The sequence below is a fragment of the Macaca thibetana genome, chromosome 20 (assembly GCF_024542745.1).
Source record: "Macaca thibetana thibetana isolate TM-01 chromosome 20, ASM2454274v1, whole genome shotgun sequence".
Classification (NCBI taxonomy): domain Eukaryota; kingdom Metazoa; phylum Chordata; class Mammalia; order Primates; family Cercopithecidae; genus Macaca; species Macaca thibetana.
Window position 1 is genome coordinate 11,003,883 of NC_065597.1, and position 18,814 is coordinate 11,022,696.

General features: G+C 52.3%; 2 protein-coding genes across 2 annotated transcripts; one reads left to right on the forward strand and one right to left on the reverse strand.

The window, feature by feature from the left end:
* Position 1: 1 nt before the first annotated feature.
* Positions 2–5,801, reverse strand: CENPT (centromere protein T). Its single transcript, XM_050773264.1, has 13 exons — positions 5,456–5,801; positions 4,280–4,370; positions 4,052–4,139; positions 3,836–3,932; positions 3,579–3,715; positions 3,401–3,437; positions 3,051–3,193; positions 2,224–2,382; positions 1,599–1,922; positions 1,256–1,349; positions 512–688; positions 319–423; positions 2–235 (listed from the first exon to the last, which is right to left on the reverse strand). The coding sequence occupies exons 1-13, from the start codon at positions 5,563–5,565 to the stop codon at positions 112–114; spliced, it is 1,686 nt and encodes a 561-aa protein (XP_050629221.1). The 5' UTR covers positions 5,566–5,801; the 3' UTR covers positions 2–111.
* Positions 5,802–14,225: 8,424 nt separating this feature from the next.
* THAP11 (THAP domain containing 11) lies at positions 14,226–16,312 on the forward strand. The gene is made up of 2 exons (XM_050773280.1): positions 14,226–15,976; positions 16,065–16,312. The coding sequence occupies exon 1, from the start codon at positions 14,694–14,696 to the stop codon at positions 15,615–15,617; it is 924 nt and encodes a 307-aa protein (XP_050629237.1). The 5' UTR covers positions 14,226–14,693; the 3' UTR covers positions 15,618–15,976; positions 16,065–16,312.
* The last annotated feature ends 2,502 nt before the right edge of the window (positions 16,313–18,814 follow it).

The following is an 18,814-nucleotide window of genomic DNA, read 5'->3' on the forward strand; positions in this document are numbered from 1 at the left end:
ATTCTGTTTATGACACTTTATTGATGCTGGGGGGGTGGGGAGGAGACCTGGAGAAATATGTGGGGGCAAGAGGCCCCAGGTGGGGACAGGGAAAGTGTCAAGGCCTGGCCACTACTGGGCAGGGAAGACAGAGTTGCCACTGTACGCACAGGGGATGAGCAGCTGCCGGTACTCCAGGGGCAGGTGCCGCTCCACTAGCACGTGCAGTGAGACTTGGTCAGTGACCAGGCCCTGCCTGCAGTGGAGGAAGAGAAAGGACAGGCAGAATCAGCGCCAGAGCTCCCCCAGCCAGCACCCCCACACCTTCCGCCCTCTCACCGCCGCATCAGCAGCTCCAGGTCCTCTGGCTTCACAGTCTTGCGGCCAGCATGAGCAGCAAATACCTCCAGGTCATCACAAAGATGCTGGAAATATTTATCTAGGCTGCCAAGAAGGTGGGGATAGAGCAGGCTGAACAGTCTGATCATGACCTAAGGGGTTCCTCTCCCTACCCCACGTGCCCAGGACTCACCACTTCTCCACCATCTCAAGAGCCTTCCTCTCCATGGGCATCTTGGCAAAGAAGCTAAAGAGTTTCACATAGTGGCTCAGTCCAGCCTTGTGGGGATCTTGCCGGGGCCTGGGGCCGGTGGTCCGGGGCCTAGGGGGACACCTGACCAACAGAGGCTCTGCAGGCTCTGAAGATAAGCTGAGGGCAACAGTGCACAGAGGGAGCTGAACTTGCCTCAGTAGGCCCTTATTCAAGGGCAAGTCTTGCTGGCTCCTGCTGAGGCTGGGGACCATGTGGCCCTTGGCCAGCCAGGACCAGCAGCCCTGACCACCTGCTGAGGGGCAGCTGGGTCAGGGGGCCACAAAGAGGCCAGTCTTTCCCTGGGGCTCTGTTCCTCCACAGTCGACTTGACATCCTAGTTCAGGCTTATCTGTATTGATACCTGCTTGGGTCCATGACCCCAGGCCTTAGAATGGACAGTCTCTTCCCTTACTCTACTGCTGCCTTTCCCGATTCTGCTAATCATCCTCCAGGAAGACTTTTCTGACTACAAACCGACCACATACTTTCCCCTTTCCCCTCACCCAGGCTCCTCTAAGCTCCGGAGGCAGAGGTGCTCTTGGTGAGCTCTCCCCAGCCCAGCTCCGGCTGCCCTGCTAGGTAATCATCTGCATACCCGTAGGAAGGGGGAGGACCCTATGTACACAGCGTACCCAATGCTCCCTTCCCAAGAGGCCCATGAGGAATGGGGTTGTGGGATCTTACACTGCAGCACCAGGCGGTGGGGCTGGCTCAGGAAACTGATGATGTCGCCTGGCCTGGAGAGACTCAGGGGTGCTGGAGGCCGACTCTGGACTTGCTACAAAGGAAGAAGGATGGGGTCACAGGAATTCCAGGCCTGACCATCTCACCCAGGCCAGCACAGCCACAGTATTTCTGTCCTGTTTCTGGTGGAACCCATCTAGCTCCAGCCAAGCGGGTGCCCCTCAGAGTCTCCCTGAACCCCTACCACCACCAGTGCCCGGAAACACAACCCAGGCAAGGCCTTTCTGTGTGCTGGGGCCTGAACACAGCTGTCACCAGTCACCCCCTGCACTGGGCCTCTTACCTGCCCTGCTAGAGGCATCCTCATCCCCTGAAGATGCTCCTGGCCCCTCGGCCTCAGCAGTCCCCTGGGATCCCTCTGCTTCTGTCACCTGTGTGTGTCCCTCGGGCTCTTCTGCCCTGCTGGGTCCTTGTGCTCCTGTTGCCTCCATTTCACTCACACTCACACCTTCTTCTTCCATCTTTTTCTCTGCCTCTTCAACTCCATTGTGTAAAGGCTCTACTTCATCTTCTCCAGAGACACCACTGCTGGTGCTCAGGAAGCCCAGAGCAAAGGCATCGACCTCCTCTGCCTCTCCTGCCAGAAACTGGGCTGGTTTCCCAGGGCCTGAGTGAAGGGAAGAGAATACAGGCTGGAGATGCAGCAGGCCAAGGCTGCATAGCACAGAGAAGGGTAAAGATGGACTAGCAGACCCAGCCCTGCCCACTGAGGAAAGACAAAGCCAGATGCAGCACCAGGACATGGATCTGAAGTCTCCTGGCCCAACATGGACTCTGCTCTTAGATGAAGGAGGCAGCCACAGCCAGGGGGCTCTAGGGGCACAGAGGGGCTTGAAGAAGGAAAACCACCATTGTCAACTCTCACCCAAGCTAAGTTTGGCTCCAGGCCATCGGCGCCATACACTCACTATTGTTCTGCAGCCCAGGCCCACTGCTCTGTGTCCTGCGACCTGCAGCCTGCTCAGCGTCTTCAGCCCCAGTGTGAGGCGTGCAGGGCAGGGAGTGATACACGTTGGGGGAGCCAACTGTGGGCTGAGAGAAGGGCTGGGTGTCCTCCAACACAATGTCTGTGGGCAGAGTAGTAACAGGTTTTGAGGCTGTCACATGGAGATCAGGGGCCAGCTGGCTCTCAGCTTATTCCAGGCCCACTGGCTGCTACTCAGCATTGCCAGAGCCTGGACAGTGGGCCGCATGAGTTCACCCTGAGTGGCCTTCAGAGAAAGAAGACGATCTAGCACGTGAGGTCTTATCTCCTACAGCCCTCCTTGCTTACCTTCCTGTTCCTCTGCCTGGCAGTCCCAAGCCCCCACAGCTGCCCACCCACCAGCTGCCCACTTAAAAAACCTCTTCACTGCTTGTTCTGCTCCTTCTTCCCAAACTCTCTTCTTACCCTGGTGAACTTGTTTTCTGCAATCAGGCTCCCAGGTCAGCTCGAATTGGCCAGCTGATCCTGAAACCTGGCCCCTTTCAAAAAGTTTCAGCCACCACACCACACCCCCTTCCGACCTCCAGCCCTATAGTTTAAGGATATGGGGCCCTGGGAGACACCGAGGGACCAAGGTAAGGGGCCCCCTGTGGAAAGAAAGCAGAAATTCCTTGTAGACCCACTGACCAGAGTTGCTCGCTGTCCTTGACCCCACCGAGAGGGGTGCAACCCTGACTCAGCATCACCTCCTATCTGTCATGGCAGGGAGAGCTTTCCCCAAAGGCCAGCAGGGGAAAACCTCAATCTTACTTGGAGGAGCCAAGGAAGTATCTCGCAGATCCCGCAAAAAGGCACCCACATCTACAGCTCGGCGGGCGGGAGGTCTGCGGGCCAAGCCAGGCCTCTGAACTGACTGTGGCTGAAGAGGTGTGGCAAAGGTCAGGTTGAGGGAGCTGGTGAGAGGAGGGAGGCACAGAGGAGTCAGGTACCTGACACCCAGTTTGCCTAGAGATCCCTCCATCTGCCCTGGGGCTCTCATCTCTTAGAACAGAGCCAACATGCTGTGAGGCTAAAACTGGCAGGGAGTAGTGTGGCCAGATTCCATCCCAGGCAGCACCTCCCTCCCCAAGCCTCTCCTCCACCCACCCCCAGAACAGCACCTGGTGAGGGAAGAGGCATCAGCATTCCCTTGAGGCTCTGTCAGCAACCGGCAAGATAATGTAAAAGAAGAAAACCGTGGTAAGTGATCCAGGCCTGTGAGGGCCCTCTCTCAGGACTCCTCAGCCTCTCCAGAGGACAGGAGGGAGAAGGTAGCAAAAGTGGTGTCCAGGGCCTCACCTTGGGAGAGAGGCAGCCCCTGGTCCACTCCCTGCTGAAACATCGACAGTCTCAGCCTCTGTTTCCTCCTTCCAGGGGCCAGCAGACCTGGAGCCAGGGTTGTGGAGGGCTCGAGCTCAGGAAGTTGCAGCTCCAGGCTATAAGAATGGAGCTTATCTCAGACAGGCCAGGAAGTCCAATTCTGGCATTTGCGACCCTCAAGAAACTCCCTGACTAAGCTGCCCATAGCACAGTCCAAGGGGGTGGAGTTTGTGTACCTGCCGCGACTGCTCTCTCTTCTGGAGGGTTGGACCACCTGTGGTGCTGGCACTGGCTTCACTACCGACTCGGGCATCAGGATGGAACATTCTGGGGCTGCAGAAACACCAGGGAGAGGGTGGGGCTGACAGAACAGGTCACCCTGAATGAAAGATACCACAAGACTGGTGTTGGACTGGTACCTAACTCTGACCCGCAGGCCAGCACTCACTCACCAGTTAGTAGGATGTTCTTCAGCAGCGTCCGAGGTGTCTGTTCCTCCAAGTGCCCCCTGGCCTGAACATGGGCCGATCTGCCAATAGACTATCGGCAAAAGCACCAAGCAACCAGTCTGTCCGTTTGCCTTGAGATTTCCTTAAGGTGGGCTCCAGAGCAGAGCTAGACCTTAACCCCCCTCCCCGAGGCAGCCAGGGCCCTTTGGGGTCAGTAGGTGGGGTACTTACCCTGGCTCCACGGGAACGCCCTTTGGCTATTGTCTTTGTTTGGCCACTCAACCTCCTGGAGGCAGCCGTTTCAAGCAGGGCTCTCTGGGCTCTGCGTAAAGACCAGCAACGCTGAGAATTACAGTGAGGAGGGACAGAGAACATAGAGACATGCCTTCATCTGGGTCTTGGTATGAAGGCTTTTTCCCTCAGGGCAAGGGACCCAGAAACCACTTGCCCCTACTGTCGCCCCTGTTCCCAGCCCTATGTCAGCAGTGTGGACGAAGAAGACCCCTGGGGTATGGGAATAGAGACGGCATATGAGTGAACCAACCAGGAGGGGCTGGGAAAGGCTTCACAGAGATGACTTCAGCATAATCACAAAGGGTAAGTAGGGGTTAGCCACACAGACAAAAGGAGCAATTGGAAGAGCATCCATCCCAGACATGAAAGTAACAATCCATGAAGGATATTATTTTAAAATCTTTTAAGAACCTGGTACCCCAGACACCTTAGTCTCTGGGTGTTCCCAGGGCGCAGCTCCCACCTCATGGGTGTAAAACCTATAATGAATGGCTTCTCATTTCCTATAAAGGAACTCCATTGTCCCAGTCTGGCAGATGTCAACGTATGCATTCGATGCACCATGAGCACACCACAGCCCTCACCCACTGCCACTCCCACCAAGTCAGGCCAAATTCCCTGCTCCTTAGCAAAGCATCTTCCAGTTGCTGCCTCCCAACTTCTGCCCAGGCTGTCCTCTAGCTCCTTTCCCATTTCCAAGCTGGGGACAGTAAGACTATGCACAGGAACAGTGGGAACCCTCGGGCAAAAAAAAAAAAGTTCAGGGCAAATGCTTAGGCAAACCCTGGCTGGTTTGAGGAAAGCAGCCTAGAGAATAGAGCAGAAGGTGAGATTCTGAGCGCCTATCCTCCATCTCCAGTGGCCGAGCCCCCAAAGACTTGGGATCAGTCAGGCCCTGTGGTCCCGAGGCCTGGCTGCTGGAGCCCTGGGGGCAGGGCACAAACCGCTGGCCCGGGCCCGGCTAGAGCAATAGAGCCAGTTCTCAGAGTCCCAGGCCCTGCTCCTCTCTGAGACTTAGTTTTCCTCTCGAACAGAGTCGGCCCTGGGTCCCACCCAGACCCCACTCCCCAGTCCCTCTAGTTGCTCAAGTACTCGGGGAGCCCCCTCACATACCCAGCCCGAGCACTCCGGGGTCGCCGCGGGGTGCGCGGATCCGCTGTATCCAGCACGCGTCGCAGCAGAGTGCGCGGCGTAGGGTCGCCGTTAGGGCTGTGGTCAGCCATCGTCTCGGCCCCGGGCCCTCCTAACCGCCCAGCCAGCAGCAGGGTCCGCCTTCCCGCCGCCACAGTTAAGCTAACTCTCGCGATGCTCCCGCACAGCCCCACGGGAATTGTAGTTCTCGCCCTATCACAGCTCGCGGGGTGGACGGTGATGGTTGCAAACTCGGTCTGCTTTGGCGGCAGCCTCGCTGCGGGTAAACCTCGGTTAATGTAATGCAAGTAGCCCAAGTCTTGGCTTCTTCATCTGTAAATTGAGGTTGATACCCACCTAACAAGGAGCTTATAATGATTCAAGGAGTTAATGTTTAACTCATGGAGTCTAAAACACGGTAAGCCAGGGCATTGGTAACTAGCAATTGCTATTATTAGAAGGCTCTCTCATTCCCATCTCTCTCTCCGAAGAGGAGGAGAGACGCTTGGGCCAGGAAAAAGAATTTTATCCTACATACGACCTGGTTAGATTTGCATTTGCAGGCTAGGCGGTGGCTCACGCCTGTAATTCCAATACTTTAGGACACCGAGGCAGGAGGATAGGTTGAGCTCAGGAGTTCGAGAGCAGCCTGGGCAACAAAGTGAGACCCCACCCCCTGGTCTCTACAAAAAATAAAAATAAATTAGTCAGGCATGGTGGTGCGCGCCTGTAGTCCCAGCTAATTGGGAGGCTGAGGCAGGAGCATTGCTTGAGCCCAGGAGTTCAAGACTTCAGTGAGTCGTGATCGCACTCCAGTCTGGGCAACAGAGAGAGACCCCGTCTCAAAAAATAATAAAAGCATTTTGAAAAGATCCGCATTTGCAAATCTGTCTATAGGGCCTATCTCTATCAGAAGAGACCAGGAAGCTCCAAGGCTAATAGGCTGTTTGTGATCCAGCACTGATGTTATGATCTCCAAACACGAGCAATTTTGAGATGAATTCTGGCTCTCAAAAGTTCTGTTAATCTTTTCCCCATTACCACATCTAGGAAAATAAATAAATAAAAATTGGGTTTTCTTTTGAGACAGATTTTTGCTCTTGTTGCCCAGGCCGGAGTGCAATGGCCCAATCTCGGCTCGCCGCAACCTCCACCTCCCAGGTTCAAGCGATTCTCCTGCCTCAGCCTCCCGAGTAACTGGGATTACAGGCATGCACCACCATGCCCGGTTAATTTTGTATTTTTAGTAAAGATGGGTTTTTCTCTATATTGGTCAGGCTGGTCTCAAACTCCTGACCTCAGGTGATCTGCCTGCCTCGGCCTCCCAAAGTGCTGGGATTACAGGCGTGAGCCACCGCACCCAGCCAATAAAAATTATTAATGCTAGAGATGCTTACCATATTCTGTTAGTGTTTTCCTCCGTATTTTTCACTGACTGACAATCCCCTCACCTTAAGTTTTCATGGCAACTGAATTAGAACTTGGTTTCTGAGTATTCTGTGGAGTTCGCTTTCGCAGAATCTCCACCAAGACCAAGTGTAAATTATCAGATACCTGACACAGGCATGGGCATATTTGTGCTTGTGTTAAAAAAAAAAAACTGAGCCAAGAAGTCCAGGCACGGTAGCTCATGCCTGTAATCCCAGCACGTTGGGAGGGTGAGGCGGGCAGATCACTTGAGGTCAGGAGTTCAACACCAGTCTGGCCAACATGGTAAAACCCCGTCTCTACTAAAAACACAAAAATTAGCCGGGTGTAGTGGCATACACCTATAATTCCAGCTACTCTGGAAGCTGAGGCAGGAGAATCGCTTGAACCCTGGTAGGCAGAGGTTGCTGAGATCCGGCCATAATACTCCAGCCTGGGCAACTAAGCAAGACTGCATCTCGAAAAAAAAAAAAACAAAAATAAGCAAAAAATTAGATTATTGCTTCTCAAAATAAGAGAACTGTAGAGAAAAAGCTATCAATATTCCTTGTCATTTAGATCCAATATGTTATCTTACTCAATTTGCTATCCTTTTGCAGACATATTTCCATGGTTACTACCTAAATGCAGTTGTTTGTTTTTTGTTTTTTGTTTTGAAATGTTCTCCTGCCTCAGTCTCCTGAGCAGCTGGGATTACAGGCAGATACCACCATGCCCAGCTAATTTTTGTATTTTTAGTAGAGACGGTCACCATTTTGGTCAGACTGGTCTCGAACTCCTCATGATCCGCCCACCTCAGCCTCCAAAGTGCTGGGATTACAGGCATGAGCCATGGTGCCTGGTCTGCAGTTTTGTTTTTGTTTTTGTTTTCTAAGACAGAGTCTCACTCTGTTGCCTGGGATGGAGTGCAGTGGCATAATCTCAGCTCACTGCAACCTCTGCCTCCCAGCTTCAAGCAATTCTCCCTGCCTCAGCCTCCCAAGTAGCTGGGATTACAGGTGCCTGCCACCACACCAGGCTAATTTTTTGTATTTTTAGTAGAGACAGGGTTTCACCATGTTGGCCAGGATGGTCTCAACCTCCTGACCTCATGAGGCGCCTGCCTCAGCCTCCCAAAGTGCTAGGATTACAGGCGTGAGCCACCACACCTGGCCCCAGCCTGCAGTTTTAAATTATTTATTCATTTATTAGTAAAACCATGAACTACTGAATAATATGGAAAAAAACAAACTTTTTTTTTTTTTAGATAGGGTCTTGCTTTGTTGCCCAGGCTGGAGTGTAGTGGTGCGATCTCAGCTCACTGCAACCTCTGCCTCCTGGGTTCAAGCAATTCTCCCTGCCTCAGCCTCCCAAGTAGCTGGGATTACAGGTGCCCACTACCATGCCTGGCTAATTTCTTTTTTTTCTTTTTTTGAGACGGAGTTTTGCTCTTGTTGCCCAGGCTAGAGTGCAATGCTGTGATCTCGGGTCACCGCAACCTCTGCCTCCTGGGTTCAAGTGATTCTCCCGCCTCAGCCTCCCAAGTAGCTGGGATTACAGGCATGTGCCACCACACCTGGCTAATTTTGTATTTTTAGTAGTGATGGGATTTCTCCATTTTGGTCAGGCTGGTCTTGAGCTCCCGACCTCAGGTGATCTGCCTGCCTCAGGCTCCCAAAGTGCTGGGATTACAAGCGTGAGCCACCGTGCCCAGCCAAATTTTTTTTTTTTGAGACAGAGTCTCCCTCTGTCGCCCAGGCTGGAGTGCAGTAGTGCAATCTCGGCTCACTGCAAGCTCCGCCTCCCAGGTTCACACCATTCTCTTGCCTCACCCTCCCGAGTAGCTGGGACTACAGGCACCCACTACCATGCCCGGCTAATCTTTTGTATTTTTAGTACAGACGGGGTTTCACCATGTTAGCCAGGATGATCTCAATCTCCTGACCTCGTGATCCACCCACCTCAGCCTCCCAAAGTGTTGGGATTACAGGCGTGAACCATTGCGAAATTTTTTGTATTTTTAGTAGAGACAGGATTTCGCTATGTTGGCCAGGCTGGTCTCCCACTCCTAACCTCAGGTGATCCGCCCTCCTTGGCCTCCCAAAGTGCTGGGATTACAGGCATGAGCCACCGCGCCAGGCCTTTTTTTTTTTTTTCTTGAGACAGGGTCTCGCTCTGTCACCCATGCTGGAGTGCAATGGTGGGATCACAGCTCACTGCAGATCTCAACCTTCTGAACTCAAGCCACCCTCCCACCTCAGCCTTCTGAGTAGTTGGAATTACCAGAGTAAGCCACCATGCCCAGCTAATTATTGTATTTTATGTACAGGCGGAGTTTCACCATGTTGCCCAGGCTGGTCAAACATGTTTCAAAAAAGATTAAAACATGAGCTTTGGCTGGGCGCGGTGGCTCACGCAGGAGAATCACTTGAACTCGGAGGGTGAAGGTTGTGGTGAGCCAAGATCGCACTCCAGCCTGGGCAACAGAGTGAGACTCCGTCTCAAAAACCAACCAACCAACCAACCATGAGCTTCATTCTTTGCATAGCAGTATTCTGTTTGTTCACATAATTAAATATTATAATTACTTGTTTTAAAAAATTACTGAGATGAAGTGAGGCAGGGAGGAGTAAAAGAGAATGGCAGGGCTAAACTAATGTGGGGTCTTGCAGGCTCTGGGAAAGAGTCTGGACATTATTCTTTTTTTTTTTTTTTTTGAGACGGAGTTTTGCTCTTGTTGCCCAGGCTGGAGTGCAATGGCACCATCTTGGCTCAAGGCAACCTCTGCCTCCTGGGTTCAAGCAATCTCCTGCCTCAGCCTCCCGAGTAGCTGGGATTACAGGCATGTGCCACCACGCTCGGCTAATTTTTTAATTTTAGTAGAGACAGGGTTTCTCCGTGTTGGTCTTGAACTCCTGACCTCAGGTGATCCACCCACCTCAATCTCCCAAAGTGCTGGGATTACAGGCGTGAGCCACCATGCCCGGTGAATCTGGACATTATTCTAAATGGAATAGGAAGCCACTGGAGGAATTTAAGCAGAGGTATGACAGATCAGATTTTATTTGGCAGCCATGTGAAGAAAAGATTGCAGGAGAGGCAAGATTGGAGGCAGGGAGACATGCGACGAGGTTCTTGCCTTTCTCCAGAGGTGATTAAGACAGAGAATGAGCTGGGCAGTGGAGGTGAGGAGAAAGCCATGCATTCCAGATATGCTTTGAGTTAGAAGATTAAGTGTAGATGACAGGTGATTTTATGTACTGGAAATTAGAGTTTCATTGGGCATAATTTTCAATATTCTGTGCATAAAGAAATTACATCAATTTGGCCTCTCACCACTTTTTGAGCAAGGTGAGTCCTGAGACAGGTAGAGTTTGAACCATAACAGTTAAAATGATCTTTTGCTGAATTTTATCTCTATTACACACGTTTTATAAAAATTTAAACATGGCCAGGCACGGTGGCTCATGCCTGTAATCCCAGCACTTTGGGAGGCCAAGGCAGGCTGATCACTTAAGGTCAGGAGTTCGAGACCAGCCTGGACAACATGAAACCCCATCTTTACTAAAATCACAAAAATTAGCCAGGCATGGTGCACATGCCTGTAGTCCCAGCTACTTGGGAGACTGAGGCAGGAGAATGGCTTGAACCCGGAAGATGAAGGTTGCTGTGAGCCGAGATTGTGCCATTGCACTCCAGCCTGGGTGACAGAGCAAGAGTCTGTCTCAAAAAAAAAAAAAAAAGGCCAAGTGTGGTGGCTCACACCTGTAATTCCAGCATTTTGGGAGGCTGAGGTAGGTGGATCATGAAGTCAGGAGGTCGAGGCGAGTCTGGCCAACATAATGAAACCCTGTCTCTACGAAAAATACAAAAAATTAGTCGAGTGTGGTGGTGTGCGCCTGTAATTCCACCTACTCAGGAGGCTGAGGCAGGAAAATCGAGTGAACCCGGGAGGCAGAGATTACACTGAGCCGAGACTGTGCCACTGCACTCCACCCCGGGTGACAGTGCGAGTACAAGACTGTCTCAAAAAAGAAAAAAAAAAAAATTTAAACATGTAATATAGGCCGGGTGCAGTGGCTCACGCTTGTAATCCCAGCACTTTAGGAGGCCAAGGTGGCCAGATCACCTGAGGTCAGAAGTTTCAGACAAGCCTGCCCAACATGTTGAAACTCCGTTTCTTCTAAAAATACAAAAATTAGGTCAAGTGCAGTGGCTCACACCTGTAATCCCAGCACTTTGGGAGGCTGAGATGGGTGGATCGCATGAGGTCAGGAGTTTGAGACCAAACCTGGCCAACATGAGGAAATCCCCGCTCTATAAAAATACAAAAATTAGTCGGGCATGGTGGTGGGCACCTATAATACTACCAGCTCTTGGGAGGCTGAGGCAGGAGAATTGCTTGAATCCGGGAAGCAGAGGTTGCAGTGAGCCTATATCCTGCCACTTCACTCCAGCCTGACCAAGAACAAAACTCCATCTAAAAAAAAAAAAAAAAAAAAAAACCACAAAACAAAAATTAGCTGGGCATGGTGGCGCGCGCCTGTAATCCCAGCTACCTGGGAGGCTAAGGCAGGAGAATTGCTTGAACCCAGGAGGCGGAGGTTGCAGTGAGCCAAGATTGCACCACTGCACTCCAGCCTGGGCAACAGAGTGAGACATCCTCTAAGAAAAATAAAAATTAAAAATAAATAAATAAATAAATAGGCTGGGCGCAGTGGCTCACGCCTGTAATCCCAGCACTTTGGGAGGCCAAGGTGGGTGGATCACCTGAGGTCAGGAGTTCGAGACCAGCCAGTCCAACATGGTGAAACCCTGTCTTTACTAAAAATACACAAAATTAGCTGTGCGTGGTGCCTGGCGCCTGTAATCCCAGCTACTTGGGAGGCTGAGGCAGGAGACTCTCTTGAACCCAGGAGGTGGAGGTTGCAGTGAGCCGAGATCACACCACTGCACTCCAGCCTGAGCAACAAGAACGAAATTCTGTCTCAAATAAATACATAAATAAACATGTAATATGTGTGTTCATGTTTATACTCTTGTATAAATGATTCGCCTAAATGAATGCATATCTTTTACCAGGGGCTACACATAGTAGAGAATGCATTTCTGGATTTTTTCTGGATTTCTGGATCTATATTTTTAGTAGAGACAGAATTTCATAATGTCGGCCAGACTGGTCTCGAACTCCTGACCTCAAGTAATCCGCCTGCTATGGCCTCCCAAAGTGCTGGGATTACAGTCCTGAGACACCAAGCACAGCTTTTTTTTTTTTTTTTTTTTTTTTTTTGAGACAGAGTCTCACACTGTCACCTGGGCTGGAGTACAGTGGTGTGATCTCGGCTCACTGCAACCTCGACCTCCTAGGTTCAAGCAATTCTCCTGCCTCAGCCTCTCGAGTAGTTGGGATTACAGGTGCCCCAGACAACGCCGGGCTAATTTTTTTGTATTTTTAGTAGAGATGGGGTTTCACTATATCAGCCAGGCTGGTCTCGAATTCCTGACCTCGTGATCCGCCCGCCACGGCCTCCCAAAATGCTGGGATTACAGGCGTGAGCCACCGCATCCGGCCCTATTTTGTTTTTATGTCAAATACTATAATTAGAAATAATGTATATTAGGTTTCCATTTCATGCCTGTGACCTGCTACCAGGAGAGAAAAAATGAGGAGTGAGAGTTAGGTGAAAGGGTAAAGAAAGACAAGAAAAATTGGGAGGAGACCAAGATCATGTCTTTTGTGGGAATATGGATGGAGCTGGGGGCCGTTATCCTTAGCAAACTAATGAAGGAACAGAAAACCAAATACCACATATTCTCACAAGTGTGAGTTAAATGATGAGAACTCATGAACACAAAGAAGGGAACAACAGACACTGGGGTCTACTTGAGGGAGGGGGGTGGGAGGAGAGAGAGGAGCAGAAAAGATAACTATTGGGTACTGGGCTTAATACCTGGGTGATGAAATAATCTGTACAACAAATCGCAGTGACATGACTTCCCCTATGCAATACATCTTCACAGGTACCCCCGAACCAAAAATAAGTTTTTAAAAAATTGGGAGAAGGAAGAACTCGGCAGAGGAGGGCTAGTTTGCAGGTAATTCCCCTGAAGGACTGCCTGGCCCCTCCCTGGCTTTCCACAACATTTTGTGTTCTTTAAAACATTTTCCCCCGGCCAGGCGCTGTGATACTAGCTCACGCCTGTAATCCTAGCACCTTGGGAGGCCGAGGCGGGCGGATTGCCTGAGCTCAGGAGTTCGAGACCAGCCTGGGAAACATGGTGAAACCACTTCTCTACTGAAAAAAAAAAAAAAAAAAAAATTAGCCGGGCATGGCGGCGTGCACCTGTCGTCCCAGCTACTCGTGAGGCTGAGGCAGGAGAATTGCTTGAAGCCAGGAGGCGGACGTTGCTGTGAGCCGAGATCTCACCACTGCACTCCAACCTGGCGACAGAGTGAGACTCCTTTACACACACACACACAAATTTCCCTCAAATAAGTTGAGGTAGGGGGGAGGTGTATTGTTACAATGCAAATCCTTTCGCATTAAATCCTTTAATAGCTCTCAGTGTGGCCTGCAGAATAAAACCCCAAATCCTTAACATGTCCCAGTTTGGTATTTTCCTACGCTTGGTCTACCTGGGCCACCCCCTTCCAGGTTCTTTAAGGGCGGAGCCTAGCTCTTTTCTGCCATGTGGCCTTACAGACTGGTTCCCGGGACACGAACTGGGTACTTCTCCCTACCCAAGCTTTCGTTCTTTATTCCTGGCCACCCCCTCCCCCGCTTCCATTTCTCTGCTCTCCTGTTCATTGCTTTAGAGCGATTACTTTCTGTGAGTAGACATCCATTCGCGTGCATTCAGATCTATTATCCAAAAGACAGAGGCTCATCCGTCTATGCAGTCAGGCTCCAAGAGAGGAGCCCAGTCGGTCTGACTCCCGGAAACTCCGTACACTGGGTCAGCCACATAGTAGGCGTCTACTGGAGACTTTGTTTAGGTCAGGGAGTCAACGCAGGCAGCAGCTGAATCAGGAGAGAGTCCCCAACGCAGACAAAGGGGCTCCTGAGACCCTTCGGGGCGCCGAGGCCCAGGTTTCGTCTCCCTCTGCTGCAGCAATGCCGTCGACTCAAAGGCGCTCAGGGCTGGGGCACTGGTTCTGGCAAACAGCACAACCTCGCCCGAATACTGGTCCGCAGTAACTCGATCTTTCCCTTAGGCGGCGCTTCGGGTCGCAGGCGCCCAGTTCAGGGCGAGGCATCACGGGATTTGTAGTCTCCGTGGGCATATACCCACCGCGCTTGCGCACCGGTGAGGCGCGCACCGCCCCTCTCCACGCCCCTATCAGGATTCGGGTCCTCGTAAGGAGCAGTCCAGGCGACAGCGTTCCAACCTAATACGCCTCTCTCGCCCGCCGGGGACAAGCCGGGCTGGAGAAAGAATCCGCTCTTCGGAAGCTGGCGCCGTGCCTTGGAAGGCGGCCGGAATCCGCACACACCCGCCCCGGAAGTGAGCGGCTCCTGGCGCGGGGCATTGTGGGGGGCGTAGTCTCTTTCTCAGGCGGTCCTTCGCGGCGTCCCTGGGGCCGACTCCCGAGCGCAGGCGGGCAGCCAGGCGGGCGGCGCGGCGCGGGCCGGCAGGAAGCGTATTCTGGGCACGGGGCGCCGGGCGGGCCGGCTGCGCCGAGCGGCAGTGGTGGGATACCACCCAAGGCCTCGCGCGGCGCCGCCCGTCGAGGGGCGGGCGGCGGCGGAGCCAGTGGGCCGTCGAAGGGCGCAGGAGGCCGGTGGGCCGGGCCGGGCCGCGCGGCGCAGCCATGCCTGGCTTTACGTGCTGCGTGCCAGGCTGCTACAACAACTCGCACCGGGACAAGGCGCTGCACTTCTACACGTTTCCAAAGGACGCTGAGTTGCGGCGCCTCTGGCTCAAGAACGTGTCGCGTGCCGGCGTCAGTGGGTGCTTCTCCACCTTCCAGCCCACCACAGGCCACCGTCTCTGCAGCGTTCACTTCCAGGGCGGCCGCAAGACCTACACGGTACGCGTCCCCACCATCTTCCCGCTGCGCGGCGTCAATGAGCGCAAAGTAGCGCGCAGACCCGCTGGGGCCGCGGCCGCCCGCCGCAGGCAGCAGCAGCAGCAGCAGCAACAACAACAGCAGCAGCAGCAGCAGCAGCAACAGCAACAGCAGCAGCCGTCACCCTCTGCCTCCACTGCCCAGACTTCCCAGCTGCAGCCGAACCTGGTGTCTGCTTCCGCGGCCGTGCTTCTTACCCTTCAGGCCGCTGTAGACAGCAGTCAGGCTCCGGGATCCGTGCCGCCGACGCCCATCACTCCCACTGGAGAAGACGTGAAGCCCATCGATCTTACAGTGCAAGTTGAGTTTGCAGCCACAGAGGGCGCAGCCGCTGCGGCCGCCGCGTCGGAGTTACAGGCTGCTACCGCAGGGCTGGAGGCTGCCGAGTGCCCTATGGGCCCCCAGTTGGTGGTGGTAGGAGAAGAGGGTTTCCCTGATACTGGCTCCGACCATTCGTACTCCTTGTCGTCAGGCACCACGGAGGAGGAGCTCCTGCGCAAGCTGAATGAGCAGCGGGACATCCTGGCGCTGATGGAAGTGAAGATGAAAGAGATGAAAGGCAGCATTCGCCATCTGCGTCTCACCGAGGCCAAGCTGCGCGAAGAACTGCGCGAGAAGGATCGGCTGCTTGCCATGGCTGTCATCCGCAAGAAGCACGGAATGTGAACTGGTGCCCCGGCGGCCTGCTGGACTCCCAGACCCCATCCAGCCAGGGGACTGCAGGCCATTGTTGAACTCTATTATACTCCTGGGGCACTGGTTGACAGTACTGAGGCTTAAGGCAGCTGGACTCTCTTGCTGGTGACCTGGCATCCTCAACTGTTTCCTCCTGAAGTGGAAGCTGGGGCCTTAGACTCTGCCCTGGTGACACCAGCAATTATGACTTTGTCTACCCTTCTTCCCCAGTTACTGTTGCAGATTCTGGTTAAGCAGAGGCTTCAGAACCACTGAACTTGAAACTTACCCTCTAGGGATGCAGGTGATATGTCCAGGGACTATGAGTTTGGGATAAACCATACCTTAAGGTTGGTCAGCAGTCAGACAACTCTAATGTGTGTAGTGATAAGAGATGCAAGTAACATCAGTTCTCCTTTTCATGCTTTTCCTTCCCAGGTGCAGCCTGTGATTCTGATGGGGACTGGTAAATCTGTGCCTCTGCCTCCTAGGATTTATTTTCCCAGGAGACCATTTACAAGGGGATCTGGATGACCTGCTGATGGAGATCCAGCTTGCCAGGGATTTAGGTTTATCCTGTTTTGTTTGCTACTGGTTACAAATTCTATTTTCTGTACAATTAGTCAGACTAAAGTTTTCACTGTGTTTGTTTGGCAAAACAAATTAAACAAAAAGTAAGGTTTTTATTTGGGTCTCGCCATTTTATTTTTACAAAAACATAGTTAAATGTCCTTGAAACATGGGGAAATAGGCCTCAGCCTATTTGAAAGACCAGGCTGACCCTGAAAGTAGAGATGCTTCAGTGACCAGGTTTTTCCAAAAATGGACCCTAAGCACATGGATCCTGGCCTTACAAGGTCCTCACAGAGTTCCTGGCCCAGCTCACCCTAAAGAGTTTGGAAACTGCACCAAATGGGCCCAGTTTGTCCGTGGGTTATCTCCCTGTATCCTTTCAACAAAGACCAACTGCTAACTAAACTATATTGTGATAGTTCGCCTCTGAGGGTTTTGAATTCTCAGCTGGGATTGAATTTTGCTCACCATGACATCCCTTAGGCTTAGCACAGCCTCTGGTATGCATGTGCATGCAGTTACTCTACGAACCAGTAAGACCACAGCTGGAGCTAGCCAAAGCTTCTTCAGGCACAAGGACTCTTGTATAGATACCTTGGCCTTGGTACACCTTTGGTGTGACAGATCTGTATCCACAGAGGGCATTAAGAAGTTGGGAGGTGTGATCCCTTGACTCATTTTCTTGGCTGCCTCTATATTTTTTTCCTTTTTTTTTTTTTTTGAGATGGAGCTTTGCTCATGTTGCCCAGGCTGGAGTGCAATGGTATGATCTCAGCTCACTGCAACCTCTGCCTCCTGGGTTCACGCGATTCTCCTGCCTCACCCTCCCGAGTAGCTGGAATTACAGGCGCCGGCCACCACATCTGGCTGATTTTTGTATTTTCAGTAGAGACGGATTTCACCATGTTGGCCAGGCTGGTCTCGAACTCCTGACCTCAGGTGATCCGCCTGCCTCTGCCTCCCAAAGTGCTGAGATTACAGGTGTGAGCCACCTGCCCAGCTTCTATCTTTTCTTAAATTGGATATCGAAGGGGCAAGGATGACATTGTTTTTGTCTGTAGCTCCAAGTAATTTAGCTCAAAGCCAGTGTCTCAAAGTGAATGCCTTTAAAGCTATGGGTTTACTGTGGGTGGTGGGGTACAAATAGAGACTTTCAGACCCCATAAAATATGACTCCCTTCTGTTACTTATGGACAAAGCCATCTGCCTGGGAACTTGCCTGTGGCAACATGCTGGAATGGTCCTAAAACTCAAGTCTCTATTTCCCTTCTAGTCCCTTAGCACTGAGTTGGGAAAGAAGTCTGGTGGGGAAGAAGGGGTGAGACATAGGTTGTGTGGGTGCCTGGTTGGGGGATGGACTGGAACTCTGCCTTCCTAGGGTTAGATCTGGCTGGTAATCAGGTGGTGGAAGCACAGCAGTGCCCTTTGTTGCTCCTATTGGGCCAGTCTCTCATCTTCCCAGTTTCCTTCCTTGGAGCGAGGCCTTTTCCAGGCTGTAGCCATGCTCTTCAGTGCATCCTTGAGCTCCTGTTTATTGAAGGGACTTCTGCTGTTTCTGCCTTGGCTCCCTTGAGGCTCTCAGCAGTACTCCCTGGACCCTCTCTGGTGTTCGGAGGTTATGGGCAGTGTTTTGGCTTCTTAGGGAGAAGAAGACAGTTCACAGAGCAATGGAGATCCCAGATGCAGATGTACAAGCGGGGCAATGCAGAGTTCTCATTAGCTGAGTAGTAAGCATCTAGTCTGGCAAAGTGTAATGCTGACAGACCTGAGATTTAAAAAACAAGCGTGGTCCGATCTTACCAGTCATCTCTTGGAGGGGTAGCCTAGGGGTGGGTAAAGGTGCAAAACTCTTCTGGAAGAACATGAGTACTGAGAGATCTCCGGCCAGGAGGGAAGGCTAGGAGTTGCCTGGAGAGGCCTTGCAGCCATTTCCCTTACCTGTGGTACCCCAGGTTGGCTGCAGATCTCTTTGCCAAGCACAGGTCTGACCTAAGACTGGCCTTACCACAAATGTTTGTGTTACCAAGGAAACAATGAAATGGGCGTTGAAAGGAAAGGGCAACGGGTAGGAAGAGAACTATTTACAATCTGGTCACTTAAATCACAGGGAAATTTTGGGTAAGTCAGTTATTTATTTCCTCATTAATAAAAATGAAACACTTAGCTTCTCTGTCTGCTGCAAAAAAACCTTACAGAATGTTTTGGGGACCCCTGACTGTAGAAGTTTGAGGGTAACCTCTCCAGCCAAGCCCCACCTGAGGGACATCTGAGTCTCCGGCCCAAGAACAGCCTAGCCTGCTCGAAACCAGCTTTGGGCCCAGCTCGCCCAGGGGCAGGCGAACGAATGTTGGAATTGCAAGAGCTTTGCGTTCCGCCCGGGATGGTTAAGGCCACACAGCTCCGAAGAGCAGCAGCGGCAGCCATAGCCCCAAGGGGAAGGGGTTTCGTGAGCGGAAACGGCCCAGGGGCCCAGGGAGGGGCAGCTGGGCCAGCTTGGGGCCGGGCTGGGCTCCCACGGAGGCGGGGCCAACCCCCACCCCAGTGCACAGACCGGGCGGGGCCGAGCCAGCTGAGACCAGGCAACAACTGAGCCCTGACCCTAGCCTGGCGCCAAC

Bases quoted from the DNA above. Each gene is read 5' to 3' on its own strand.
- CENPT (XM_050773264.1), bottom strand. From the start codon at position 5,565: ATGGCTGACCACAGCCCTAACGGCGACCCTACGCCGCGCACTCTGCTG. The intron at 2,383-3,050 runs GTAAGATTGAGG...CTCTGCCCACAG, and splicing joins TACTTCCTTGGCTCCTCCAA to ACATTGTGTTGGAGGACACC. The intron at 1,923-2,223 runs GTGAGTGTATGG...CCCTTCACTCAG, and splicing joins GCCTGGGCTGCAGAACAATA to GCCCTGGGAAACCAGCCCAG.
- THAP11 (XM_050773280.1), top strand. From the start codon at position 14,694: ATGCCTGGCTTTACGTGCTGCGTGCCAGGCTGCTACAACAACTCGCAC.